General features: G+C 51.5%; 1 protein-coding gene across 1 annotated transcript; it reads left to right on the forward strand.

Annotated features, from left to right (window-relative positions):
* Positions 1–5,142: 5,142 nt before the first annotated feature.
* Positions 5,143–21,222, forward strand: Cimip2c (ciliary microtubule inner protein 2C). The gene is made up of 4 exons (XM_027933358.2): positions 5,143–5,216; positions 17,658–17,931; positions 19,118–19,230; positions 21,078–21,222. Exons 1-4 carry the CDS (start codon positions 5,143–5,145, stop codon positions 21,220–21,222), a joined length of 606 nt encoding a protein of 201 aa, XP_027789159.2.
* The last annotated feature ends 884 nt before the right edge of the window (positions 21,223–22,106 follow it).

Below are 22,106 nucleotides of genomic sequence, written 5' to 3' on the forward strand. Positions count from 1 at the left end.
GGTACGAGGGGCCGGATCTGGTGAGGAGTACGTTGAGATCCCCTGGACCAGAGAGTTGGGCTGTGGCCAGGCAAACAGCCAAGGTGGGTGGGCAAAAGGCAGAGGGCAGCCTGGCCTGCCTGTCCCTGCTTGACATCCTGTGTCCTGGAGAAGTCCCACCTGCCTCCGTGGCCCTGCCTGGCTTTGGGGTCTCAGTTCCTGCAGCTTCTCCAGCCTTGTGAAGCCTCTGTCCGTTCCTGCATTCCAGCTCTTCCCCAGCCTTGAGCATGCTGTTCCCTCTGCCTCCCGTCATCATCTCCTACCCTTGCTGCCTCCTGCTGATTCCTTGGGCTCCGGCCAGCTGAGTGCTGCCTCCTCCTGGAAGCCTTTCCTGACTGCCACCCCACTGGGATTAGTGTGTTGCTTCTGCAGTTTATATGCTGCTCTTGTCCCCAACCTCTCTATCACACAGCTGTCCTGATTGTCTCCCCACTGGTGCTCCTGCCCCACCAGATCGGGCTCCTTGAGGCCAGGGCCTGGGTCATGCTCAGCTGTTCCCAGCCCACACCTTGGTAGATTGTAATAAGGGGTCACTGAACACATTGGTTGAAGGAGGATAGGAAGAGAATTGACAGAGGAGGGGCCAAGGGGTTGCAGGATCCCAGGAAAACAGTAGATCTGAGAGAAGCCACAGTATCCCTACCATCTCCATTGTCCTGGGGCCTGGAGAGTCCCTAGCTGCCTCAGTTTCTACCAGCTACCCTGCTTTTCCAAGTCCACACCTCTTTATTGAACCCAAAGAAATCAACCTGAGAGAGGGGGTGAAGGGACCAGGAAGACTCTGCAGGGCTGGGCCTTTCAGTTCTGGGTCCCTGAGCTCAGTGGGAGGTTCCTTGCTTCTGCCTCCCTGAGCAGAGGGTTCTGCACCCAGCCAGGGTGCTGGCACGTTGGCAGGTGCAAAGAGAGACACATGTGGAAAATCAGGGCACCCTGATTTTCAGGGCCGGTCAGGCCAGGGACAGATGGCTAGAAAGGAAAAGCCTCATGGTGCCAGTCCCTGCGAGAACTTTGCCATCCATCCTTCCAGCCCTGCCCTACCCCATCAGCCACCACAGCACAGGCTGGGCCAGCTTGTAGAGCTGACGTCCCTCTGGGATAGGGGCTTCCCTACCTCGGAAAGTCACTTTGGCAATCCGGTCGCCCCTGCCCCGCAGCTCGGAGACGGTCTTGAGGTGGACGAGCAGGGCCATGCTGGCAAGGACAGCCTGGGCACTGGTAGGCAAAGCAGCGTGGAGGGAGTAGCTGGCGGAGCGTGGCTTGCACACCTCCCTCTTCTCCCCACTGCCGCTGCCGCTGCCTCCTCCTGCTGATGCTGCCCACAGAGACCAAGGCAACCGAGCTGAGCTGCTCCTTCCAGCGACTCACAGAGCCTCCCAGCCTCGCCAGCCCCCGCCCCTCTGAGCTGTCAGCCCAGCATGTGTTACTGTGTGTGTGTGTGTGTGTGTGTGTGTCTGTTGTGCCCCAGTGAGCAGGCAGGGAGTGCACACAGAGTTGGAATTCATTATTCAGCAGTGCTGGCTCCCATATAAAGCCCTGTCCGGCTTTAGGTATCTCCTCCCAGCAATTGGAGTGGAGGCTCCTACTAGCTCCTTGGCAGGGCTGAGCAAGCTCTGCTATCAAGAGCAGGTAGATGGCAGTGGACGTGGAGTGGGAGCACCCTCTTCCATGGGGATCAGGAACTTCGTGATTTGTGTGCACGGAAGCTGGGCTGTGGCACTGAAGTTTGGGGATGGTCCACTCTGCCTCCTGCACCAAGTTGACCACCTGTGTCACTCATGCCTGCAAGGCTCAGGGAACCTGGACAAGCCAGGCTTGGCTGCTGTGGATGGATGGCACTGTGCCATAGAAATCCTAATCCAAAGCTTCCTGGATAGAAAACTATCATTAATCGGATAGCATTAGGGCAATACCTAGTGGGGTCCCTCAGAAATACAAGCTTTATGAGAAGAAGAGACCACCTGTCCCCTGCCCTAAGATCATGTCCCTGAGAAGCTGGGTTTTGATTTCTTATCATGGGAGCTGAATCCTGGGAGGCAGAGAGGCTGGGGCTGCAGACCAGACTGGCGGCGGGGGACTGGAGATGCTTGCAGTAACAGCTATAGAGGCTTCTGTTCTGCAAGGGGTGGTGCTTAAAGACCAGGCATCCAACCCAGGGCTAGGGATGAAGAAGGCTAGGGCAGGGGAGACAGGTGGTCACAGGAGGAGGACTGTCCTGCTTCCTGCTCTAATCAGCTGCTAGAGGCCAGAGAAGGGAAATCTGTGGCAGAATTTACAAGGAACAAAGGAGAATGGTCCCTCCTTTCCTTCAGGAGGGGCTTGTAGGGAAAGTGACCCTGGAGGCCGGGATTCCAGTCCCTGGAAACTGTGCAGGGTCTCTGCATCCTGGCTTTGCCATTTTCTCTCTTTTTTTTCCGGGGGTTATTGGGAATTGAACTCAGGGGCACTCGACCACTGAGCCACATCCCTATTCCTATTTTGTATTTTATTTAGAGACAGGGTTTCACTGGGTTGCTTAGCTCCTTGCTTTTGCTGAGGCTGGCTTTGAACTCGTGATCCTCCTGCCTCAGCCTCCCGAGCTGCTGGGATTCCAGGTGTGCGCCACCAAGCCTGGCATTCTTGTCATTCTGTCTTGGTGGTATGTCTTCCACCCCCCACCCCCTCAATCTCCTGGCCTCAATTCCTCAGGTGCCCATTCCTGGGGGTGCCTCTGCATGTGCCCCCAGGCAAACTTAGGATCCTCCTCTGTGTGGCTCCTGCCCATCTCATCTCACAGCATGCAAGGCTGCTCCACTTGCCTCTATCCCCCAACCTGGTGCATAGCATCTTTGCACCCCAGAGCTTTACAGGGTATTCTGTACATAGTAGGATACCCAATAAATATCAATAGGATGAAAGGGTGAATTTGATGACCTACTAACAAAGTCTAAAGGTTTAAAAAGAGAATTTTAAACTTTTACAGTGTATTCCCTTGAATTCTGTAGCCTGAGTAACTTGCAGGATGTTTCCTTGATACCCTTAACCCCCATTCAATACCTAAGGCCCTCTGTGCCCTTCCCAAGAGCCTTCTCTTCTCTTTCTAGATATTTCCTTAATGCTATCCTTATTCCTTATTTCTTTCTATTTGTTCTTTTTTCCTTATTTTTCTTTCTCCCTTCAATTCCTGCTCCTCCCATATATTCACCTTTTCCACACATTTTTAACCATATGAAATTAGGAATTGTCTTGGAAAATTGCATTTATTGAATAGAAATGAATGTCTAACCTTTTAACATCCTGGTAAGTTCAGTGTCTTTTTTTAAAGAAAACCAATTTCTCTTTAGCATTTCCCACCCATGAGGCCAGGTGATCTGTGTTTATAAGGCTTAGCAGTACTTGATAGAAAAAAGACCTCTTCCTGAGGTCCTCTGGAGGTTTCTCCTGAAAGGGGTGAATTTCAGAAGACTTCTTTTAGCCCTGTGCCTCTTTAGGAAAAGCGCACAAACCTGCCCTGGGCAAGGCATTGATTGAACTTTGCTGAACTTCATTTTCTGCATCTGTAAAATGGCACATAGCGTCTCAGCTTAGTTAGCTGACCCTTCTGAGACAAGCCAGATACTGGGCTGAACCCCAAGTGGAAGAGCTGAATGGACTAAAATATGCACAAGTAGGCACAGGGTAATGGAACTGTGAGCAGCCCCATTGGGGTCATTGGAAAGCCTTCCTGAAGTAGTCACATCTGAGTCCGGGATTGCTCTTTCAACATTTTTCCTAACATTTTTCTTATTGTAGTGCATGTTCCCCAAGGAGACTTCAGGAAAAAATAGATATGACTGGATTCTGAAGGATGGGTGGCCATTCCTTCCACTTATCCCTGTGGCTCCTTCTCCCACCAGGTCTCAGTTCTGCTTTTTGTGCCTCTTGCAAGCCTGTGGCTCCTTCCAGTTTCCTTGTCACCTGTCAGAGAGCATCTCTGGAGAATTCTGGTTGCAATGGCATCCTGCGAGCTCATTAGTGTCTTCACCAGCTGCCATTTACAGAGTCCAACTCTGTAGGTGATGCTTCTCTTCTGACCTCTGAGGGGAAGAGATGGACTGTGAGCAATGAAGGCAAACTGCAGGCATTCTTAATTGATTCCAGAATTGCTGCCAGGGAGGGAGGGTCTGGGTCTAAACCACAGACAGCATGGCACTTTGGAAGCTGTCCCATACGCTTAACCCTCATGCAATACATAAGATCCTGGCTCTGCCCAGCACACTGCCTAGGGCTGATAAGAGGGTGGCCTGGAGAAGTCCAGATGTAGAGGCCCAGGGAGGCTTAAGATAAAGCAAAGCTCACAGGGATCCTCAGATGATTTGCTCTGTGGGGCAAATACCAACACTGCAGACTCCAGGGCCCCAGTGAACTGTGGATTGGAGACTAATGGAAATCACGGACCCAGACATTTTTGTAATTTGATTTTTGACCCTTACTTATAAAACTACTTTTGTGGAGCAGCTTGAGGAACAAAAGGAGGGGGAGAGGAAGTTTCCAGGGAGAAAGGAGAGATTAATGAGAAAAATGCCCCTCTGCCCAAAGGGCATGCACACGCCCCCTCCACACTCTTAAATTAGAGAGTCCTAGGCAAACACACCAAGCGGGGCCTACTGCAGAGCCTCTTCCTGGAATCCCCACAGAACTGGGGCACTGTGGGAGGGATGGCTCCTGGGCCTGATCCTCCTTCAAAGCCAGGTGAGCCGCCTGTCCTTTCCCACCATAGCGTTCCAAGCCAGTCACCACTAGATAGGGCACTTGGGACAACATCTCCATTTGGCATTTCCACCTCCATTTGGCAGCTGAGCCCTTTCGTGGATGTGAAAACTGAGGCTTGAGGGCAAGCTCGGTTTTTGAGGCGGTCAGAGCAAAGCAAATAGAGACAGGGTGCTCCGGGGCGGCACCTTTGGGGAGCGCCCCGTGGGGGCTGCTCCAGGGAGGGAACGGCGAGAAGGACCCAGTGTCCCGGAATGCGAGGGTCGCTGGGGCCAGACTCGCGTTGCCAGGCGCTCAGTTGCCGGGTGACCCGCGGGCTGTTTACCGCCGGGCACGAGCCGAAGCGCCGGGGCTAGCCGCGCGCTCACCGCACCCACCATGGCTTCCCGCAGCGCCGGCACCTTACTGACCGAGTTCAACGCCGCCTTCGTGCCCCCCAGCCTCATGCCCGGGTAAGCCGCAGCGCGCCGGCAGGACCGAGTCCCGCGCCCCGCCCCCGCCCCTTCGGCACGCCCCCTCCCGGGTCCGCAAACTCCGCCCCTCGCGCCTCCGGGGTCTGAAGACACCCAGAGGCGCGGATCTTCCTCCCGGCTCGGGGGCCCTCCTGGGGGTGCGGGCTGTGAGAGCGGGCAGCGGGCGGGTGTGAGCAGCAGCGGGCTCTCCAGATTCCCTTAGTAGGATGTCGGTCGCCCAGAGCAAGGGCAGAGCCAGCCTGGGCTAACCGGACCTCGTGCCAGTGGGCACTAGTCAGGAACACATAGACCATGAGGAGCCCCCCAGAAAGAAGCAGGACCGTGCCGGGCACCCAGGATTCGGCAAGATTAGGATTCGTGGGCTGAAGGATGGAAGGAAACTTGGTGGGTGCCCGTTGGCAGAATCTGGCAGGGTAGGGTGGGCAGTAGTTGATGGATGGTAGTGTGCACTATCCACCTGACTTTGTGGCCGGTCCTTTCGCTGATCTCACTTTATCTTCACAGAATTTTTTCTTTGAGAGCTTCCTGCACCAGCCCTGAGAGCTGCCTTCCCATTAGCGTTTTCAAATGCAGCACCAACCCTCCCTTTGAGTGTTTTCAAGCTCCAAACATCTAAAATGCAAGTCCAATTGTTCCCTCCTATTCGTTGACCCTTTCTCCTAAGGTGTGCGATTTCTGCTCCGGATCTCCCTTCTTCTAAGGACATAAGATTGTCTAATCTTTCCTCTCAGTCAGCATGGGTAAGGAGGGCTGGGACTGGATTCAGAAAAGCCACCTGGCCAGTATCAGCAAGCTGGTATAGAATGAGTGAGTGAAATTCATGCCTTGAGAGTTCTACAGACAGGGTCTCCAAATGGGCGGAAAAAGACAAAAAACAAAAACAAAATACCCACATACTCTCTCCTGCAAAGTGAACAGACTCACAGTATATTTTGTATGAAGTTTGGCCCATTTTCAAGCTGAATAAACAAGATATGGAGGGGCTTGTCATATTAGCATCATTTCCGGAGACCTTGCATGCAAAAGTAGCTGTATCCAAGGGCTGGGGCTCTAGCTTTCATTCAGCCCTCCTGTGGACAAGACCTTTCTCTGGGTCTTGGACAGCTCAAAAGCTATTTTGATTCCCACAGACAAAGCTGATTTATCATTTCCAGAAGCCAAGCCAAGGGTGTTGGAAAAGGGGACTTAGAATTTGCCTGTTAATTCAATGAGGCATTCACCTTGGGCATACCAGGTGTTGCAGTGAGATTCTGGAGAGACTTTGGGCTGGGGTTATGGCTCAAATGGTAGAGCGCTCGCCTAGCACATGTGAGGCACTAGGTTCAATCCTCAGCACCACATATAAAAATAAAATAAAGATATTGTATCCACCTTTAAAAAAAAGATTCTGGAGAGACAAAGACAAACAAGTCAGGAAGGGGCTGTCCTTTGAGGGGCTCCCAGTCTCGTGTAAATACCTAAGATTTAGTGTAAATCCATCTCTGCTGCTTTGGCTAGTGGTGTTTACTCCACATTCTGGAATGTTTATTATGAGGTTTGGTTTTATACGTTGAGATTTTATTTTTCTTAGGCCCCCCCGCCCCAGTCTCTGTTGGAAGGTCTTCTGTTGCCCAGCTCCTTGGCCATTTGCTGCCCATGTGGCAAGGCCTGTGCACCTGCAAACCCTGCCTCGTGGCTCCCTGCTCTGTCCGGAAGGGATGGGAGCTGCACATTTCAGAAGCAAATCCCAGGCTGCTTCTCCATCACACCACTTGTCTGCAGTCCCTCGAGCGCTTGTTCTGTCCTGTGATTGATATGGAAATGATGATAACACATGTCAAAAATATGGCTTCAAGCCTGGCCTGGGAGAGGTTGAGCAGCTGAGGCTGTGTCCTCAGCTTTCTCATCTGGGTTTTTCTGGGAGGGACGTGCTCTCCTTAAAGAGCCCCATTCAGTTGTTTTATGTTTCTGAACACTACTTATTGCAATTTTGTTCTCTAAATGAAAGGATCCAAGATTCCTAGCCACACTTGGATAATTATTATTTTTGTGTGTTTTTTCAAACATTAATCACAGATTTTATAGCATAGCCAGTTTCTTCTGACACTCAAATCAACCCTTTTGCAATTTTATTCATAGAGGCAGAGACTATTCTGCCTGGTGAGGACCTCAGAGATCAGGCAGCTCCCTCCTGTTCCAGATGTGGGCCCTGATGTCTTGAGGGTCTTGCCTGAGCCCTATGTGGGTCATGGTAAAGGTGGGCTGGATCCAGTGACTGGTCCCCAGTGGTAGTACCATGAATCCCTATGTCTGAACACTGTGTGGGTCTTCACAAACCCTTATTTTATTTTTATTTATTTATTTCTTCTTTAGCAGTGCTGGGAATTGAGCCCAAGGCCTTGCACATGCTAGGCAAGTGCTCTACCACTGAACTACACACCCAGCTCATACAAATCATTAAAAAAAAAAAAAAAAAAACTCTTCACAACCCAGATGAGGAATGAGCAGTTTGCTCAAGGACATTCAGCAAGTAAGTTGTCCTTCCATGACTTTGTGATTTCAAATACCCCAGCTCGCCCCAATGTCTACCCATCCCTCCCACAGCCTCTCATTCTGCTTCCTTCAGTTAGCAGGGAGGGAGTGGAGTAGACATTGAGAGACTCTGGAACCTTCCTGCCTATTTTGAATCCTGACTCCATACCCTCCTTACTCGGAGGCAAGTTATCTATCCTGTCACATGGGGATAATAATGGTGTGCAGATTAAAGGAGCCTTAAATCAGTTAATATGCATAAAGCCTGGGACTTGGTACTTGTTAGCTATTATTCTTAGATCTCTGCAATTTCAAGATGTTCAAGGCCTGTGGTTAGGCTGGGGGCGGGGGTGGGCAGTGGTGGGAGATGCCGATGATGCTGGTCTTCAGATAGATGACTAGGAGGTTCCATTTTGTTCCTTGATGCTTCTGGGCAACACAGGTCCTGGCACCTTGCCAGAAGCAGTACCTGAAGATGCCTGGCCTGGGGGCCAACCTGCAGTGGACAGGGATCTCTTGGGTCAGAGTCCCTGGGGCTGTAAGGTTTTTTAAGGGATGAAACCAGCCTCAGTGAGTGTCTGCATCCTGCCTGCAGGTCAGGCCTGGGTGGCACCTTCCCTGGCTCCCTGCCTCCCACCAAGCTCCCTGGGCTCTCAGTGCGTTCATTCATGCCCAGCCTGCTACTGCCCCTGATGCCCACAGTTCCCACCCAGCCACTCTCACCAAGGGTGAGGACAGGAGGACTCATATCCAGCCCTTCTCTCCATCTTCCTGGACTGGCAGCGGTGCCCACGCGTGCACTGAGCTGGGTCTTACGCCAGTGTGTTCTATAATCACAATTCTCAGGAGGGTGGACTTACAAAGATGGTTGTGCCCCATGCCCAGAGTCTGTGTACAGCAGACACAAGTACCCTGTGGTATGCTGATAAGGGTTTCTCTGGAGGAAAAAAACCTTCACCCATATGGTGTAAATACTCCACGGCTGATTTCAAGGTGTAGCTAGCAACATGGTGTCCCCAAATGAGCTGGTGTGATGTGCAGCTGCACATCATCATAAGGGACAGTGGTTCCCTTCATGGAGGTTTCACTTTCTGAAGTTTTGGTTACTGGATGTCAACTGTGGTCTGAAAATATTGAATGGAAAATTCCAGAAATAAACAATGCAAGTTTGAATTAACTTCTAAATACAGTATATTGTTATAATCATTCTATCTACCATTACTGTTGTTCATCTCTTACTGTGCCTAATTTTGTAAATTAAACTTTATCATAGGTATGAATGTACAGGAAAAATCATAGTACATATAGAGAGTTCAAAGTCCTACCTGCAGTTTCAGGCATTCTGGGGGTCTTGGAATGTACCCCCAACCAATAAAGGGGACACTGTATTGGTACTCTAAGATATAATAGACATAAATGACCTTGAGAGCCCAGACAGTAGTAAAGTGTAAAATGATTAGGAAGTGATGTTTTGGGCACATTTTACCTTTGTTTTTAATATGATTTGTTTAATTATAACTTTATATGATTTAATTTTTAATATTGGATTTTCCTCCATATATTTATTGGTGTATTATAATTATACATAATGGCGGGATTCGTTGTTACATATTTGTGCATGCATGTGATATAACAGTATAATTTGGCCAGTATCATTCCCCACTATTTCCCCTTCGATACTGACTTTTTAGACAACAGACTTGACACATTCATGAAAATTTAGAAATAACTCTCTTGAAGCTGGTGCGAACTCATGCCAGCCACCTGCAGTATTGCTTGCCTCTGCCATTTCCCCAGGCCCATGCCTCAGCCCTCAGGAGTGAGGGTCCAGCAGGGCAATGGAAAGAGGTTTTGGCAGGAGCATCTCTCAAGCCCCTTCCATTCCAGCGCAGGCCTTGGTGCTGGGCCAGTATGTCCTGGGTATGAAACCAAGGCCATCTCATCTACCCGGGAAGATGCAGGGCTGTGTGCCCAGATGTTGACGTTAGGATCTCCTGGGAAGCATTAATGGATACTCATGCTCAGGTACCATCTAGAGGTTCTGATATAATTGTTTGGGCATTGCCCACTCACCCAGGCATCAGAGTTTTTTAATTCTTCCAGGTGATTTCAAGATGCTACCAGGAATAAGGATGATTGGCATTCTGCAATGCAGAGGACCCTTGTGAAGGGGCAGGTGTGGGCCTGTTTTCTAAGCATTTCTAAAAAGGGTTCCCAGTGCCAGGCACAGTGGCACATGGCTATAATCCCAGCAGCATGGGAGGCTGAGGCAGGAGAATGGAGAGTTCAAAGACAGCCTTAACAAAAGTGAGGTGCTAAGCCACTCAGTGAGATCCTGTCTCTAAATAAGATACAAAATAGGGTGGGGGATACGGCTCAGTGGTTGAGTGCCCCTAAGTTCAATCTCCAGCACCCTTTCCCTAAAAAATGAGTCCCCAGTGTGGGGCCTTCCACATGTCCCATTCTCCTTGGCAGCCTCCAGCCCCAGGCTGCAAGGTCTGACTGAGACGCAGCAGAGAGCTACTTTCTGTCAATTCTCATTCCCAGCTGTGAGAGCAGAGCCGGCCTGCATTCTAGCCCAGAAGTACAAAATACAGGAGCAGAAACTAAATTCTAAAGTTGCACCTGTCTTCCAGGTCCTGTCCCTGCAGGACCCCAAGTCCCATCCCTGACCTCCAGTGGCCGCCTGTTCTCAGGAAGGAACTGTTCCTTGTGCACACAGGGGCCTCGGTCCACCCTTCTGCCTTCTTTTCAGAGGGCCCACAGGCCATGCCGTTCCCTCAGCCCTGTCCTGCTCCTCTGTCCCAAGGCCAGTCCCTGTCTCCTCCCTGGAATTCATCTCTCAGTCGTTCAAGGAAGTGGGAGGAGATTATAGTAACTGCTGCCTCTCACATGGCTGGGAGGAATTGGGGAGCCCCTAAGAAAGGAAGGCTGGGAGCCCTGGGAAACCTGGTTTTTTTTTAACAGGGACCCTCCTCTCCTGAAGAAAAACCTTAAAAACATGACTCCATTTGTCAGCTGGATCTAATAAATATTTACAGAGCATCTCCCATTTGAGGAATGGCAGGTTAGCACATTGAAGGAAACCATGGCCCTTTCTCCCCAGGGACTCTATAATTCAGGAAGAAATAATATCCCAAGGGTGCAGAATGTTACAAATACAATAGACTGTAACCTGAGACTTCAGAGAAGCTCAATAGCAAAGATGATCAAATGGGCGAGGACAGGTGGGGGCTGTGGGGTGGGTGAGAAGAGGCTCCCTGGAATGGAGGGTATTTGAAAGATACCTGGAAAATGGATGGGGCCACAGTGGAGGTGTTCAGAGAGCTTCTGGACGGAGGGGATGGCGTGAGCAAAAGCACAGGCTAATGTCGGCAGGATGTGCTTTCAAAGCAGCAAATGGCCTATTTGGCTAGAGCAGAAAAGCTGCCATGTGAGAGTGGATGACAAGGCCAGAAAGACCTCTCCTCAGGCCCCTGTCGGGGCTCCCCGGGCAGCTGGCCCAGTTGTTCTTAACTTTGTAGGCAGTGGGGAGCCCACAGGTTCTGCTCGGGGGAAGGCTCCCATCAGAACTGTCTGCAGCAGGAGGCGTTGTGGAGCAGAGACTGCACATGGAATGGGGACACGCCGAATAGTAACAAGTTAATTAGTTAATAAGACTGCTCGTGGGATCCCTGATGGCTCGTGGTAATTAATTTTAATGGTAGCTATGGTGCCAACCAATGCTATTAAGAGGCAGGAAGGGACTGTTTCTTGTGCACACAGTAATCCACATTGGGTGTTAGAATCCACATGCGATTACTGCTCAGGGGCCTGACTCCTGTCTCCTGTGTGCGGGTGGATGGAGGGACTCAGGTGCACATCAAGGGACTGGAGCAGATGAAGAGGTCAAAAAGGAGGTCTGATGGTGCCATGGGACTGCTGGATGCCATTTCCTTCTGGCCTTTCTACCTGGGCCTGCCACAAACCCACTAAAACAGGGCCGTAGAAGGCTCTACTGCAGAGGTGCCCTGGAGTCACGCTTAAGGCACACAAAGGCAGGTGCATACAAGGGATATAGACCTAGCTTGCCAAGATGTGCCTACTGAGTGCCACATGCAAGGAAAACCAGGCAGAACTTGGGAGCGCTGCGGAGGAGGGGGCTTCTATTCTATTAGGATGCAAATATCTTGGCATTCAGAGAGGGTAGGAAAGCTGGGAGCAGAGGAGGAGCATGGCAGAGAGCTTGGGGGTGGCGAAGAGAAGAATCACAAGAACAAGTCATGTTTCTATAGCTTCTTTCTTCCAAGGAGCCCAACGCCCCTGTGGGTGGATGCTTCGAGCTCTCGGATGATCAGAGCTACCTGGGGGTTTTGGACTTCTCCCTCCACCAGCGAGCATTTCTTGAATACTTGTCATATGCCGGGTGCTGAGGATCGGGGAGAACGCAAATTAGCAGAGGAGGTGGACTCACGTGGACAGGAATGTGAACTTGGGGATGGATGATAAGCCTATTTCTGAGCATAGATGCTAGGTATGGGGGTACGGTCTGGGAAGGCAGCAGAGAGGGCTAGCTTTTCCTGAGTGGTGGTGAAGGCCCAGGTGCACAGCATTCCAGGTAGAGGGACTCCTGCCAGGCTCGGAGGCCTGGGGGCACAAGGGCCCCAGGACTGTGAGTACTGCTGCTGGGCCTGGGGCACCCATGGGGAGGTGAGAAGAGGCGAGGAAGATGCTCTGGTCTCAGTGTGGATGCAGGCTGCAGGGGGCGAAGCTTGGCCTAGGAGACCTACTAGCAGATTGGAGACTGTCAGTTGAGCGCTGCAGTGGGATGGGAGAGGGCAAAGAAGATGCTTCAAGGGCACCTGCGGGAGATGGAAGGAGCCCTGGGTGTGGAGAGTGATGGATGGGGAGGATGGCGGGGCCACCCAATCCTGGTCTCTAGTTTAGGTGAAGGGTGGGCTGGGTGGTGTTAACTAGGGAAGGAGGAGAAGCAGGCTGGTTTCAGCGATGCTGGGCAGGCCCTGTGTGGGCAATGGAGTGTGTGCATCTATTGCCAGGAGAATTGTGGGGGACTGGGACATAGATCTGGGCACCACTGGTGTGAGGGAGGTCTCAAGTGGATGAGTTATCCTGGAAACAGTGGATCCCTGAAAAGGAAAGAGGACCCAGGGCAACATCAACACCAGAAGATGAGCAGGGGGCGGGGGGGGGGGGTAGAGCAATATCCATGGCCTGTCGCCCACCATGGGAATGACCTTCCTCTTTGCATGGCACAGTGTGAGAGCCTCGAACTAGGTTGGACTTGGGTTGGATCTGGTCCTGCTGATACTGACACAGCCTTGGCACATAGGACATACCCCTCTTGACTCCATAACCCTTGAGCAAGCATAGAGGCTGAGTGTTACCAGACCTAGCATCATGCCAGCACACAGTGAGTTCCCAACAAAGTGACTTTTAATGCCATTTTAAAAAATGACCTGCACATAAAGAAGAAAACAAAAAATCACCGTTAAGTCCAAATACTCAGAATTCACCAGGGTTACCATTTGAGGGACTTCACACCACGTCTCTCTTTAGGTTTGCATTCAGATGAAAGACCTTATGGAGGAGTGGAAGGAGAGGTAGATGAAAGCAAATTTTATGAAAATACGACAATATCCTATTTGTTATTTCAAAATGAAAAGCATGAAATTTAATCTTCCTAGGATTTAAGAGAAAGAAGCTGAAATAAAATGGAAGAATAGGCAGAACTTAGATCAATGTCAACTCATCATAAGAGATATTAATCCCTAAAAGATCCCTCTAAAGGGAGAGAGCATAAAAGCCATCAAAGGGTGAGAGTCATTATGTTCTGTATTTTTAGCGACATGTTTCCATTTCTGATGTCATGGGTTGACTGCTTGGTGGCATTCTTAGTAAGTGCACTCCCTTCTCCCTCCACCCACCCCCCAATTTTGGTTGCTTACGTTATTTTTACTTTGACAGGTTTTATAACATTTCCATTCTGCTCTGCAAGCAGCGCTCACCTGGTTGCTATTCCGAGTTCTATTCTCAAATAAGTTTGAAGATCACCACCCCTCATTCTCACAGACGATCCACATTACTTAGTTATTAATTTACTGATTTTTTTTTCTTTTGAGCACCTCTTGGTTGGCAGGGGGTAGTCACTGCACGCTACTTTCTGGAAGCGCCTGTGAGTGTTCATTTCCTGAGTTCTCTTGTGTTAGGAAAGACCTGGCATTACACCTGGCTGGCCACTTGGCTGGTGTGACCTTCTTGGGCTACGTTCTTCTCTTTATATTTATGTTGCTTTCTTTTTTTATGGGGGGTTGGCAGCACCTGACAACTAGTGTCTCTTCTTTTATTCTCTATTCTGAACCAGCTGAAAAGAGAGGAAGAGCTGATATTAGAGAATGGGTCCTAGATGCACCAAACCCCAGATTGAGACATCCAGGGCTGGAGCCTGTTCCTGTGGAATTTCTGGCATAACGGGGAGTTGGGAGCGTCCTTGCTCCTGAGAGAAAGGAGGAAGGAGGATTGGGCTACAAGTGGCCCATTTTCTCCCTTCACCTCACCACTCAGAAGTTCCTCTGCCTCCAATATGCAGGAGCAAGGGTGGCCTGGAGCTTTCTCCATACCAGGACTCAGGATAAAAGGAAGCCGAATCTTCTTGTCTCTGTTGGCCTTGACCTCTCAATTTATTGAATCTATATTTCTAGGAAGTTTCAATTACAGCGTGAAACACTCTCAGGAACTCTGCTTCTACTTCTCAGGATATGTTTTCTTTCAAACAAATTTCTACATTAGTGAAAATATTGCAGAGAGGCAATGTGAACCAAGGACATTGGATGGCCTTACGTGACTGTAATTTAAAAAGTGGAGGTTCATGTATAAGTGGTGGGTCAGAGGTCAGACCAAGGAATGCCAAGAAAGAGTAGGGGTTGAAGAAATAAAGGCAGAAGGTACAGGGTATTCTGTGGAGAGATTAGGAAATAAAGAGAAAGGGTAGTGTGTGGGAGGGCGGGAGGTGTACTGAGGAATTTTGCAATCTAAAAAGGCTCACACACATCTCTAGGCGGAGGGGAGGAAGCCAAGGGAGAAGGAGACATTAAAGATGGCAGAGAGGGCCTGATATGGTGGTGTGCGCCTGTAGTCCCAGCAACTCAGAGGCTGAAGCAGGAGGCTTGCTTGAGCCCATGAGTTTGAGACCAGCCTAGGTAACATGGTGAGACTCTATTTTGAGAAGGGGGGCAAGAAAGAGGGAGATAAAAGAGAGGAAAGAGGGAAAAAGAGAGAGAGAAGCCTGGAGTGAGGGTACAGCAGGGGAGGTGGGCTACAGATACCCAAGGGGGGAACCTCTGGACAGAGTCTCCTGGAAGTGACAGAGGTGACCATGCAGGCTCATGGGGCGGGGCAACAAGAACTCCCAACTCCCCATCTTCCCACATCAGAATGAGGCATGGCCATTGGCAGGAAGGGCTCTGAGGTGGGAAAACTTTAGGACCAGTGGGGTCATGGTGTCCAGGGGAGCATGCCCATGAAGTCAAGGAACGTGAGGAGAGAGGATGGGGCGAGGCCATGAGGCTGGCAGCAGGGAGCCGGTAGCACCAGGAAGCAGGAGGGCCCTCGATATTTTGCCTACAGCAGACAATGGCGGAGAAATCTTCAGTAGTCCCTCTGCTTAACTTTCTTCTTTTTCCTGAAGACTCAAAGAAAGAAACCACACATTCCCACCTAATTCTAGGCCAACACCCTCCCTTTCAGTGAGGAGACTGATACCCAAGGCAACCCCCAGAGGTACTGAGGATCCAACCTCCAAGCCCTCGGGGCTCAATGAGTACCTGAGATGTCACAGCAGAGGGGGCAGAGCTGGCTCCCAGCACTCCTGGGCTTCCCTGGGAGTGTTGTGCAGGTGATTAGGACACAGGAATGAGAGAAGGGAGGATGTCGAGTTTCATGGATGAGGGTCTTAGGACATGTGCTAGAGGTCCCCAGAGCATGAGCAGTAGTCTTTGGTGTTCATTTAAGTCCAACTGTGGACATCACAGGTACCACAGGCATGCCATCCGCTCCTCTTTATTTGTTTAATAAGCAATTTCCTACCCACATACCATGTGCCAGACCTGGTACTGAGACCCTGTATTACCTGGACGAGTAAAACACAAGCAAGCTCTGGCCCTGAGATGCTCACTGTCTGGTGGGGGACACAAGGAGATGTAAAGAGGCAGTAGCAGCACAGAGAGATGCCGCTCAAAGAGGGACTTCAGGGTGCAAAAGGAATGGATGCCACCCAGATCTAGGAGAGGTGGCAATCCTTAGAAGTTATGTTTGGAAGTCTTAAAAGAAAAGGGGTTGAGATGGATGGAGAAGACAGAATTCAAGTCCTGGTGGCAGAAGACACACAGGAAGGACCTAGGTCATGAGAAGAGACCAGGAAGAAGAGAGAGAGCAAGTGAGCTAGAGAATCCCGTGACTCCTTAGGACTGGGGTGTAGGGTGGCTGCTGAGACTGGAGAGGTAAGCAAAGGTCAGATCCCAGACAGCCTCAGATGCTTTGCTAAGTATGTGACTTTGGAAAGTTCAATCTGATCAAAATATAGAAAATGGACTGGGGTGGGGAGTGGTAGGGTTGGGCATGCGGCTAGGAAATAGAGAGCCAGAGTCCAGATGAGGGGTGATGAGGCTGGGCTCAGGTGGAGCCACAGGACCTGGTTACCACCTGGACATGAGGAGATGGATGCCTGTGTTTCTGACCTGGCCAGTGAGGAGGGACTCTTCAGAGATGGGCCAGACTGTTGGGGAAGATGGAGGTGGGAGATCCTCCTGGGGGATGTCCAGGGAAGGTCTAGTGGATAGCAGTCTGAGCTAGAGGAGACCCCAGGTTGGAAATGTAGGTGAGGTGTGACGTGGTGGTGGTTAAGGCCATGGGTGCCATCACCAGGACAGATCCCAGGAACGAGGCACTTAAAAGGTAAGTAGAACACAAGGATCATGAGGCGACCAGGAAGGAACCATCGGGGTGTGGGTGGAGACCAAGAGAAAATGACCAAGAGGGGTGTTTCCAGAAAGGAGAGGTCAGCCATGCCCACGGCTGCAGGAAGGCCCAGGATGATAAAGAATGTCCCCAGATCAGAAGCTACAAGGTCACTGTCAGGAACAGTTTCAATGGCATCATGGGGGAAAGCCAGGTTTCAGAGGGCGGGGAGCTCAACGGGAGCCTGAGGGTTGTGCTGAGTGGAAAGGCATCCTTCTGGTGTCTGCCAAGGGTCGCTGCCCACACTCTGGACATTGCTGACTCTCCCTCTCCATGTGAGCTTCATTTAACCAAGGGTCTTGAGAGAGCCTGTGTCCCCAAGGGCCTCCACTTATCTCCTGTCCTTCTCACTGGGCTTCCGTGGTGGCAGAGGGTGATGGAGCTCCTCGGGGACGGTTGGCACTCCAGAAGCGTGTTCAAGGCCTCCAGGCCATCTGAATAGCACCATGTGAAGCTGAGGTGTTGGGGACATTCGATCCCAGGCCTCAGCTATCACAAATCTAACACCTGTGACATTTCATCAGCTGTACCCCCAGTAGCTTCCTATTGTCTCTCAACTCTATAATGAGATGACTACTGCATGTCGAGGCTGAAGGAGGTCCCCCACATCTTCAGGCTGAAACGGAGGCCCACTGAGGGACAGTGATTTGCCTACAAGCTGAATGAGGGGCAGCAAGGGTGTTCTGGTCCCTGGGTAGGTCCCTAGTGTAGAAGATGCCCACCCAGAGACCTTGGTGCAAAGGAAGAGTCCCAGGTTCCTGTCCACTTGGCCTGAACTGGTCAGTGCACCTCAGGAGCCCTCCCAACACCAGAGGGGCCGCTAGACCCCTCAGGTCTTCGGGGCCTTTGGGAGCTCTTTGCTGATCTGCATCTCCCCCTCCCCCACTGCTACTGCAGGTACCGAGGCCATGTCCCTGGTGTTGACTTCTCCTTCGGCGCTCCCTACGGTACCATCACCCTCAAGTACTTCCAGGACCACCGCAATGCAGCCATGGATAAGAGCAGCTCTCCCCTCAGCAGTGGTGGCCACTTCCCCACCCTCTTCTCCCCCAACCCCAATCTGGTGCTGATTGACCACTGGAAAACCTGGGACCGCTCCCTGAACTTGCCCAGCTACAATCGCTTCAACCTGGACGCCTACCGATCCAGAGAGCTTGCTCACTTCTACCAGGTGAACTGCCCTCGTACCTGCTGCCCCTGTTGGGGAGGGACAATGGCAGGGTTGGGGCATGTTGATTTACTTTCTCAGAGCCCCTGAGCCAGCAGGGAACCTGGGATTTTGGGAAGGGGGAGTGAGGGGGGCCTCCGGACTCTGCTTCCCTGACCTCCACCACCCAGGGGCTCCTGTGGATCCTGTTCCTGCTCATTCCCACTGCCACTGGAGCTGGGGCCTCCGGAGGTGTTCCTGACCTGACATCTGTCCCTTGTAGTACCCAGCCGTATGAACCCCTGCTCACTGAAACAAAAGGCCTAAGATTCACCCACAGGATGAAAATACATGAGCAAAGGCCCCTCTGAAACTCCCTACCCTGGTCCAGTCTACTGATATACCCACCTGGACCCTGTGCCCAGTGCACCTCCCCTATCCCCAGGTCCTCTGAAGGTGAGCCCCAAGCCATACCAAACTACTTAGGGGGAGGAGAGGAGGAAGAAGCAGAGTCCCCAACACCCCCATTGCTCTGTCCTGCTCCTTGTGGCTCTGGAAGCCATCCCAGTAGGGCCCAGGGGGCCTGAGCTGGACTTGACCCCTTGGTGGGGTGTGGGCTTATTTGGTGCTGTTCCCAGAATGCTACTCTCTGCATCACTTTCTGTTACAAATGTCCCTCCCAGATGGATTGCAAGGACACAGGTGCCACCTGGTGCCAGGGCAAGGGATTTGTAGGGATAAGGCAGCTTCCTCAGTGGCAGGATGATGAGATGCCCTCAAACTCTGAAGAGCCATGGGGCCATCTCAGTGAGTCTGTGACAGCCCTTCCCTCCATCCTGGCTCACACAACAGAACATGCCCTGTCTAGGAAGGGAGGAGAGGGAGGAAGAGAAGCTTATGCTGCTGGTGTGGACAGCAGGTGTGCATGCCCCTGCTCACCTGGGGTTTCATACCTTATCTTAGCTGGTCCTTGTCTACTCTCTGCAGCAAAAGTGGTCTCTGTGTGTGTGTGTCATTATCCCCATTAGATGGACAAAGAACTGAGGCTCAGAGAGGATATCAGCAGGTTAGCAGTTGTGGTGGGACTCCAGGAGCTTTGGAGACTCCCCCAAGGACATTAGAGGAGACTGCTTTGCGTCTGCCTAGGTACAGCCTGGCATGTGCCTAAAGTCACTAACAATCTGTCATCTTTTCCTTGGTCGGGCTGCAGTTGGCACAGCAGCAGCGGAAGTACTACCTAGACAAGACCGGCACGGTGCCTCGGGTCCCCTACTTTGTACTACCTGTGAGGGAGCAGGAACGGTACCCCATCCCTACCGACCTGTGAGTGGCTGCTCTTTCCCCATCCACGCTGACACATCTTGAACAAACACCCCCCCCACCACCCCCACAGGCACCTGCTCCCACCCAGGGTTTTGAAGCACTTTGGCTGAGACCTGCGTTTACAACCTTGCCTTAAAGTGCCTGCAGTGCAAAGTGGCAGCTTCAGAGCAAGGGAGTCCTGGCTTCTGCAGCCTTAGGAGGGATGCCAGGAACCTGAATGGGCAGAACCAGGAAAAGTGCCATCCCGATCAGATGCACGGGGAGTTTAGAAGCACCCTCACTGATCTTTGGGGACTCTTTCTCTGGCAAGGCCAACTTTGCAGCTTCACTGGTCCAAATGTGGAGCGGCAGGGAGCTGCTGCCCTCTGGCGGACGCGGAGGGCACTTCAATAAATGAGGAATCCGTCCCCAGCTCCGCCCAGACTGGGTTTGTTCTGGGCGGGGCTGGAGAACAATTCCCTCACTTGGGACTTGGAAATATCTTGAAAGTTCAGTTGGGCGTCCAACAAAATATAGAAGTTTCTCACAGCCCATCCTCCACATCTGCTTTGACCTGGGAGGGCGGCTTTCCTCCTAAGGCCAGCACTCCGCCCTGCTAGCTGATCCAGGCTCCCTCCTGCCACACAGGCACTGGATGACAAGGCCACACATGTCCTGTGGTAGAGGTGGGAGGGTGGTTGATGCCTCGCTAGCCTCCCAGCCCGTTCCTTCCCCGCCCCTCACAGCCCGACTCTTTGGGGAGGGACAACGTCAGGAGGTCAGTGGAGAGATTTGAGGATTCCAAACCGTGCTGACCCTATCAGGAGCCCCAGCCCTCGCTACCTTGTTTCAGATAAAGCCACAGCTGTTTCCATACAGTTTAATGGATTTTTAGAGACACGACTTTGTCTGCCTCTGGAAGTGCCTGTGGGGTAGATGGGTCTATTTTATAAACAGGGAACCTGAGACTCAGTGACTGCCTTGGAGCCTTGTGGCTGGATGGCCTGGCTAGCTGAAGGCCAGGTTTGAAAGGCAACTGTTCCTCCTGTGGCCAACTCTAGACTCTGGATTGACCATCTCCACTGCCTGGGATAGCTCTGGGTCGGTGAGTCCTTGGAGAGAGTGAGCCTGTCCTGAGGACAGGTTGCCTCTTGGGACCTTCTTTCCAGGATGTGCCCCTCCTGAAGCTGCAGGGAGCTGGTAAAAGCCCAGCTCTCTTTCTTTTCTAAAGTGCCGGCAGCCTGTGGTGCTGATGGTTCCATGCTCATGGCAGATGATCAACAGGTGTTTCAGCTTGAGGGTTTGGGGTCAGTTCTCTTGCCTGGGGCAAGTCTCTCCCCTCTGGAATTCCATTCCCATCACCACCACCACAACCACCACCACCATCACTATCACCACCACCACCATCACTGTCACCACCACCACCACCATCACTGTCACCACCACCACCACCACCACCACAACCACCATCACCATCATCGTCACTGTCACCATCACCATCATTACTTCTTGTAACACTTGTAGAGGATTTTCTTCTTGTCCAGTGTTATGTTAGGTGTTTTGTATGCAGTAGCTGGTTTACTCCTCAAAAAAAAGCTAAGAGGTGATACCAATAGTGGTCCATTTCCAGCAGGAGATAGGGTCAGAATCCATGTCAGTTCTGTCTGACACCCACGTCCTCATTCTTAACCACTGTACTACTATGTAAACACGAATCACTTTCCTCTCAAGTCAGGGTGACTCATCAGATTAAACCAATGAGCAGCCAGCAGGGCCAGCCCGGGCTGATGGTGGGCATGGCCTGTTGGGCCTTCTTCACCCTCCCTCCTGGCCACACTGCCTGACTCCAACTCCTTCCTCACATCCAGGCCTCCTCTGAGCCCAAAGAAGAAGTGGTACCTTTTAAGAAACTCCCCTGAGAACCTGAGGACCTACCAGACCTACCCATCGGGGAAGCGGGTGTCTGCACAAGAGCGGCAGAGGAGGGACTGCTACTTTGAGTACAGATCATAATACCAGTGGCTGACCCCTGCAGCCTCAGCCTGACTAGCTTGGCTTGCTTGGAATAAAATCTTTCGCCACGACTATCCCATGCACTTCTCCCCTGGGTCCTAGGGGCATTTCACCACGATGGGAAAGTGCCCCGAGGGTCACTCTACAAGGTGTATTAAGAGTCTATGGAAAATTCAGCTCAAACCCAGGATTAGCAGTGCCCAGCTGCATCCTGGGGCAGGTAGAACCAAAGGGGAAAGGGCACCCAAACCTTAGTGGCAGGTCACTCAGATACATAGACCTCCTTTGTGTTTCTACTGGTGTAATCAAGGAAGCCGAAATGCACATCTGAAAGTGAGGGCAAAGTTGGGCTGGGGATGTGGCTCAGTGGTAGAGCGCTCGCCTCGCATACGTGAGGCACTGGGTTCGATCCTCAGCACCACATAAAAATAAATAAGTGAAATAAAGGCATGCTATCCATAAGAAAAAGTGGCCCCAGAACAATTACACTGGGTGTGAGGTGGGAAGGAATTCTCTAGGGAGCCCTGGCTCGGCACTGTTTGACTCATGTGGTAACTTGTGAGGAAGATGTTCTTCACCTCAGTTCACTGATGAAGACATTGTCCAGAGATGTTGAGAAAGTTGCCCAAGCACACACAGTGAAGAAGGGATCCAACCAGGATTTGAACCCAGGTCTGTTTGATGCCTGAGCCCTGGTTTTTCTACTATATACTCTACTTCTGACCTATATGGAGACTGAGGGGCAGACTTTGGGACCCTGAAGGACACTGTGGAGGAGCATCACCTTAGAGAAGAAGGTGCTTGAGGCAGTTACTTCTTGCATTCTGCCTGGACTGGCAGAGACAAGCTGATTTGGCATCTACCCTGAGGCCATTTCTAGAAGG

Source organism: Marmota flaviventris, chromosome 14 (genome assembly GCF_047511675.1).
Source record: "Marmota flaviventris isolate mMarFla1 chromosome 14, mMarFla1.hap1, whole genome shotgun sequence".
NCBI classification, from domain to species: Eukaryota; Metazoa; Chordata; class Mammalia; order Rodentia; family Sciuridae; genus Marmota; species Marmota flaviventris.

Excerpts from the sequence above, each read along its gene's own strand:
- Cimip2c (XM_027933358.2), top strand. The coding sequence starts at position 5,143 with ATGGCTTCCCGCAGCGCCGGCACCTTACTGACCGAGTTCAACGCCGCC. Across the intron at positions 17,932-19,117 it reads AGCTTGCTCACTTCTACCAG|TTGGCACAGCAGCAGCGGAA; the intron begins GTGAACTGCCCT and ends GTCGGGCTGCAG. Across the intron at positions 19,231-21,077 it reads TACCCCATCCCTACCGACCT|GCCTCCTCTGAGCCCAAAGA; the intron begins GTGAGTGGCTGC and ends CCTCACATCCAG.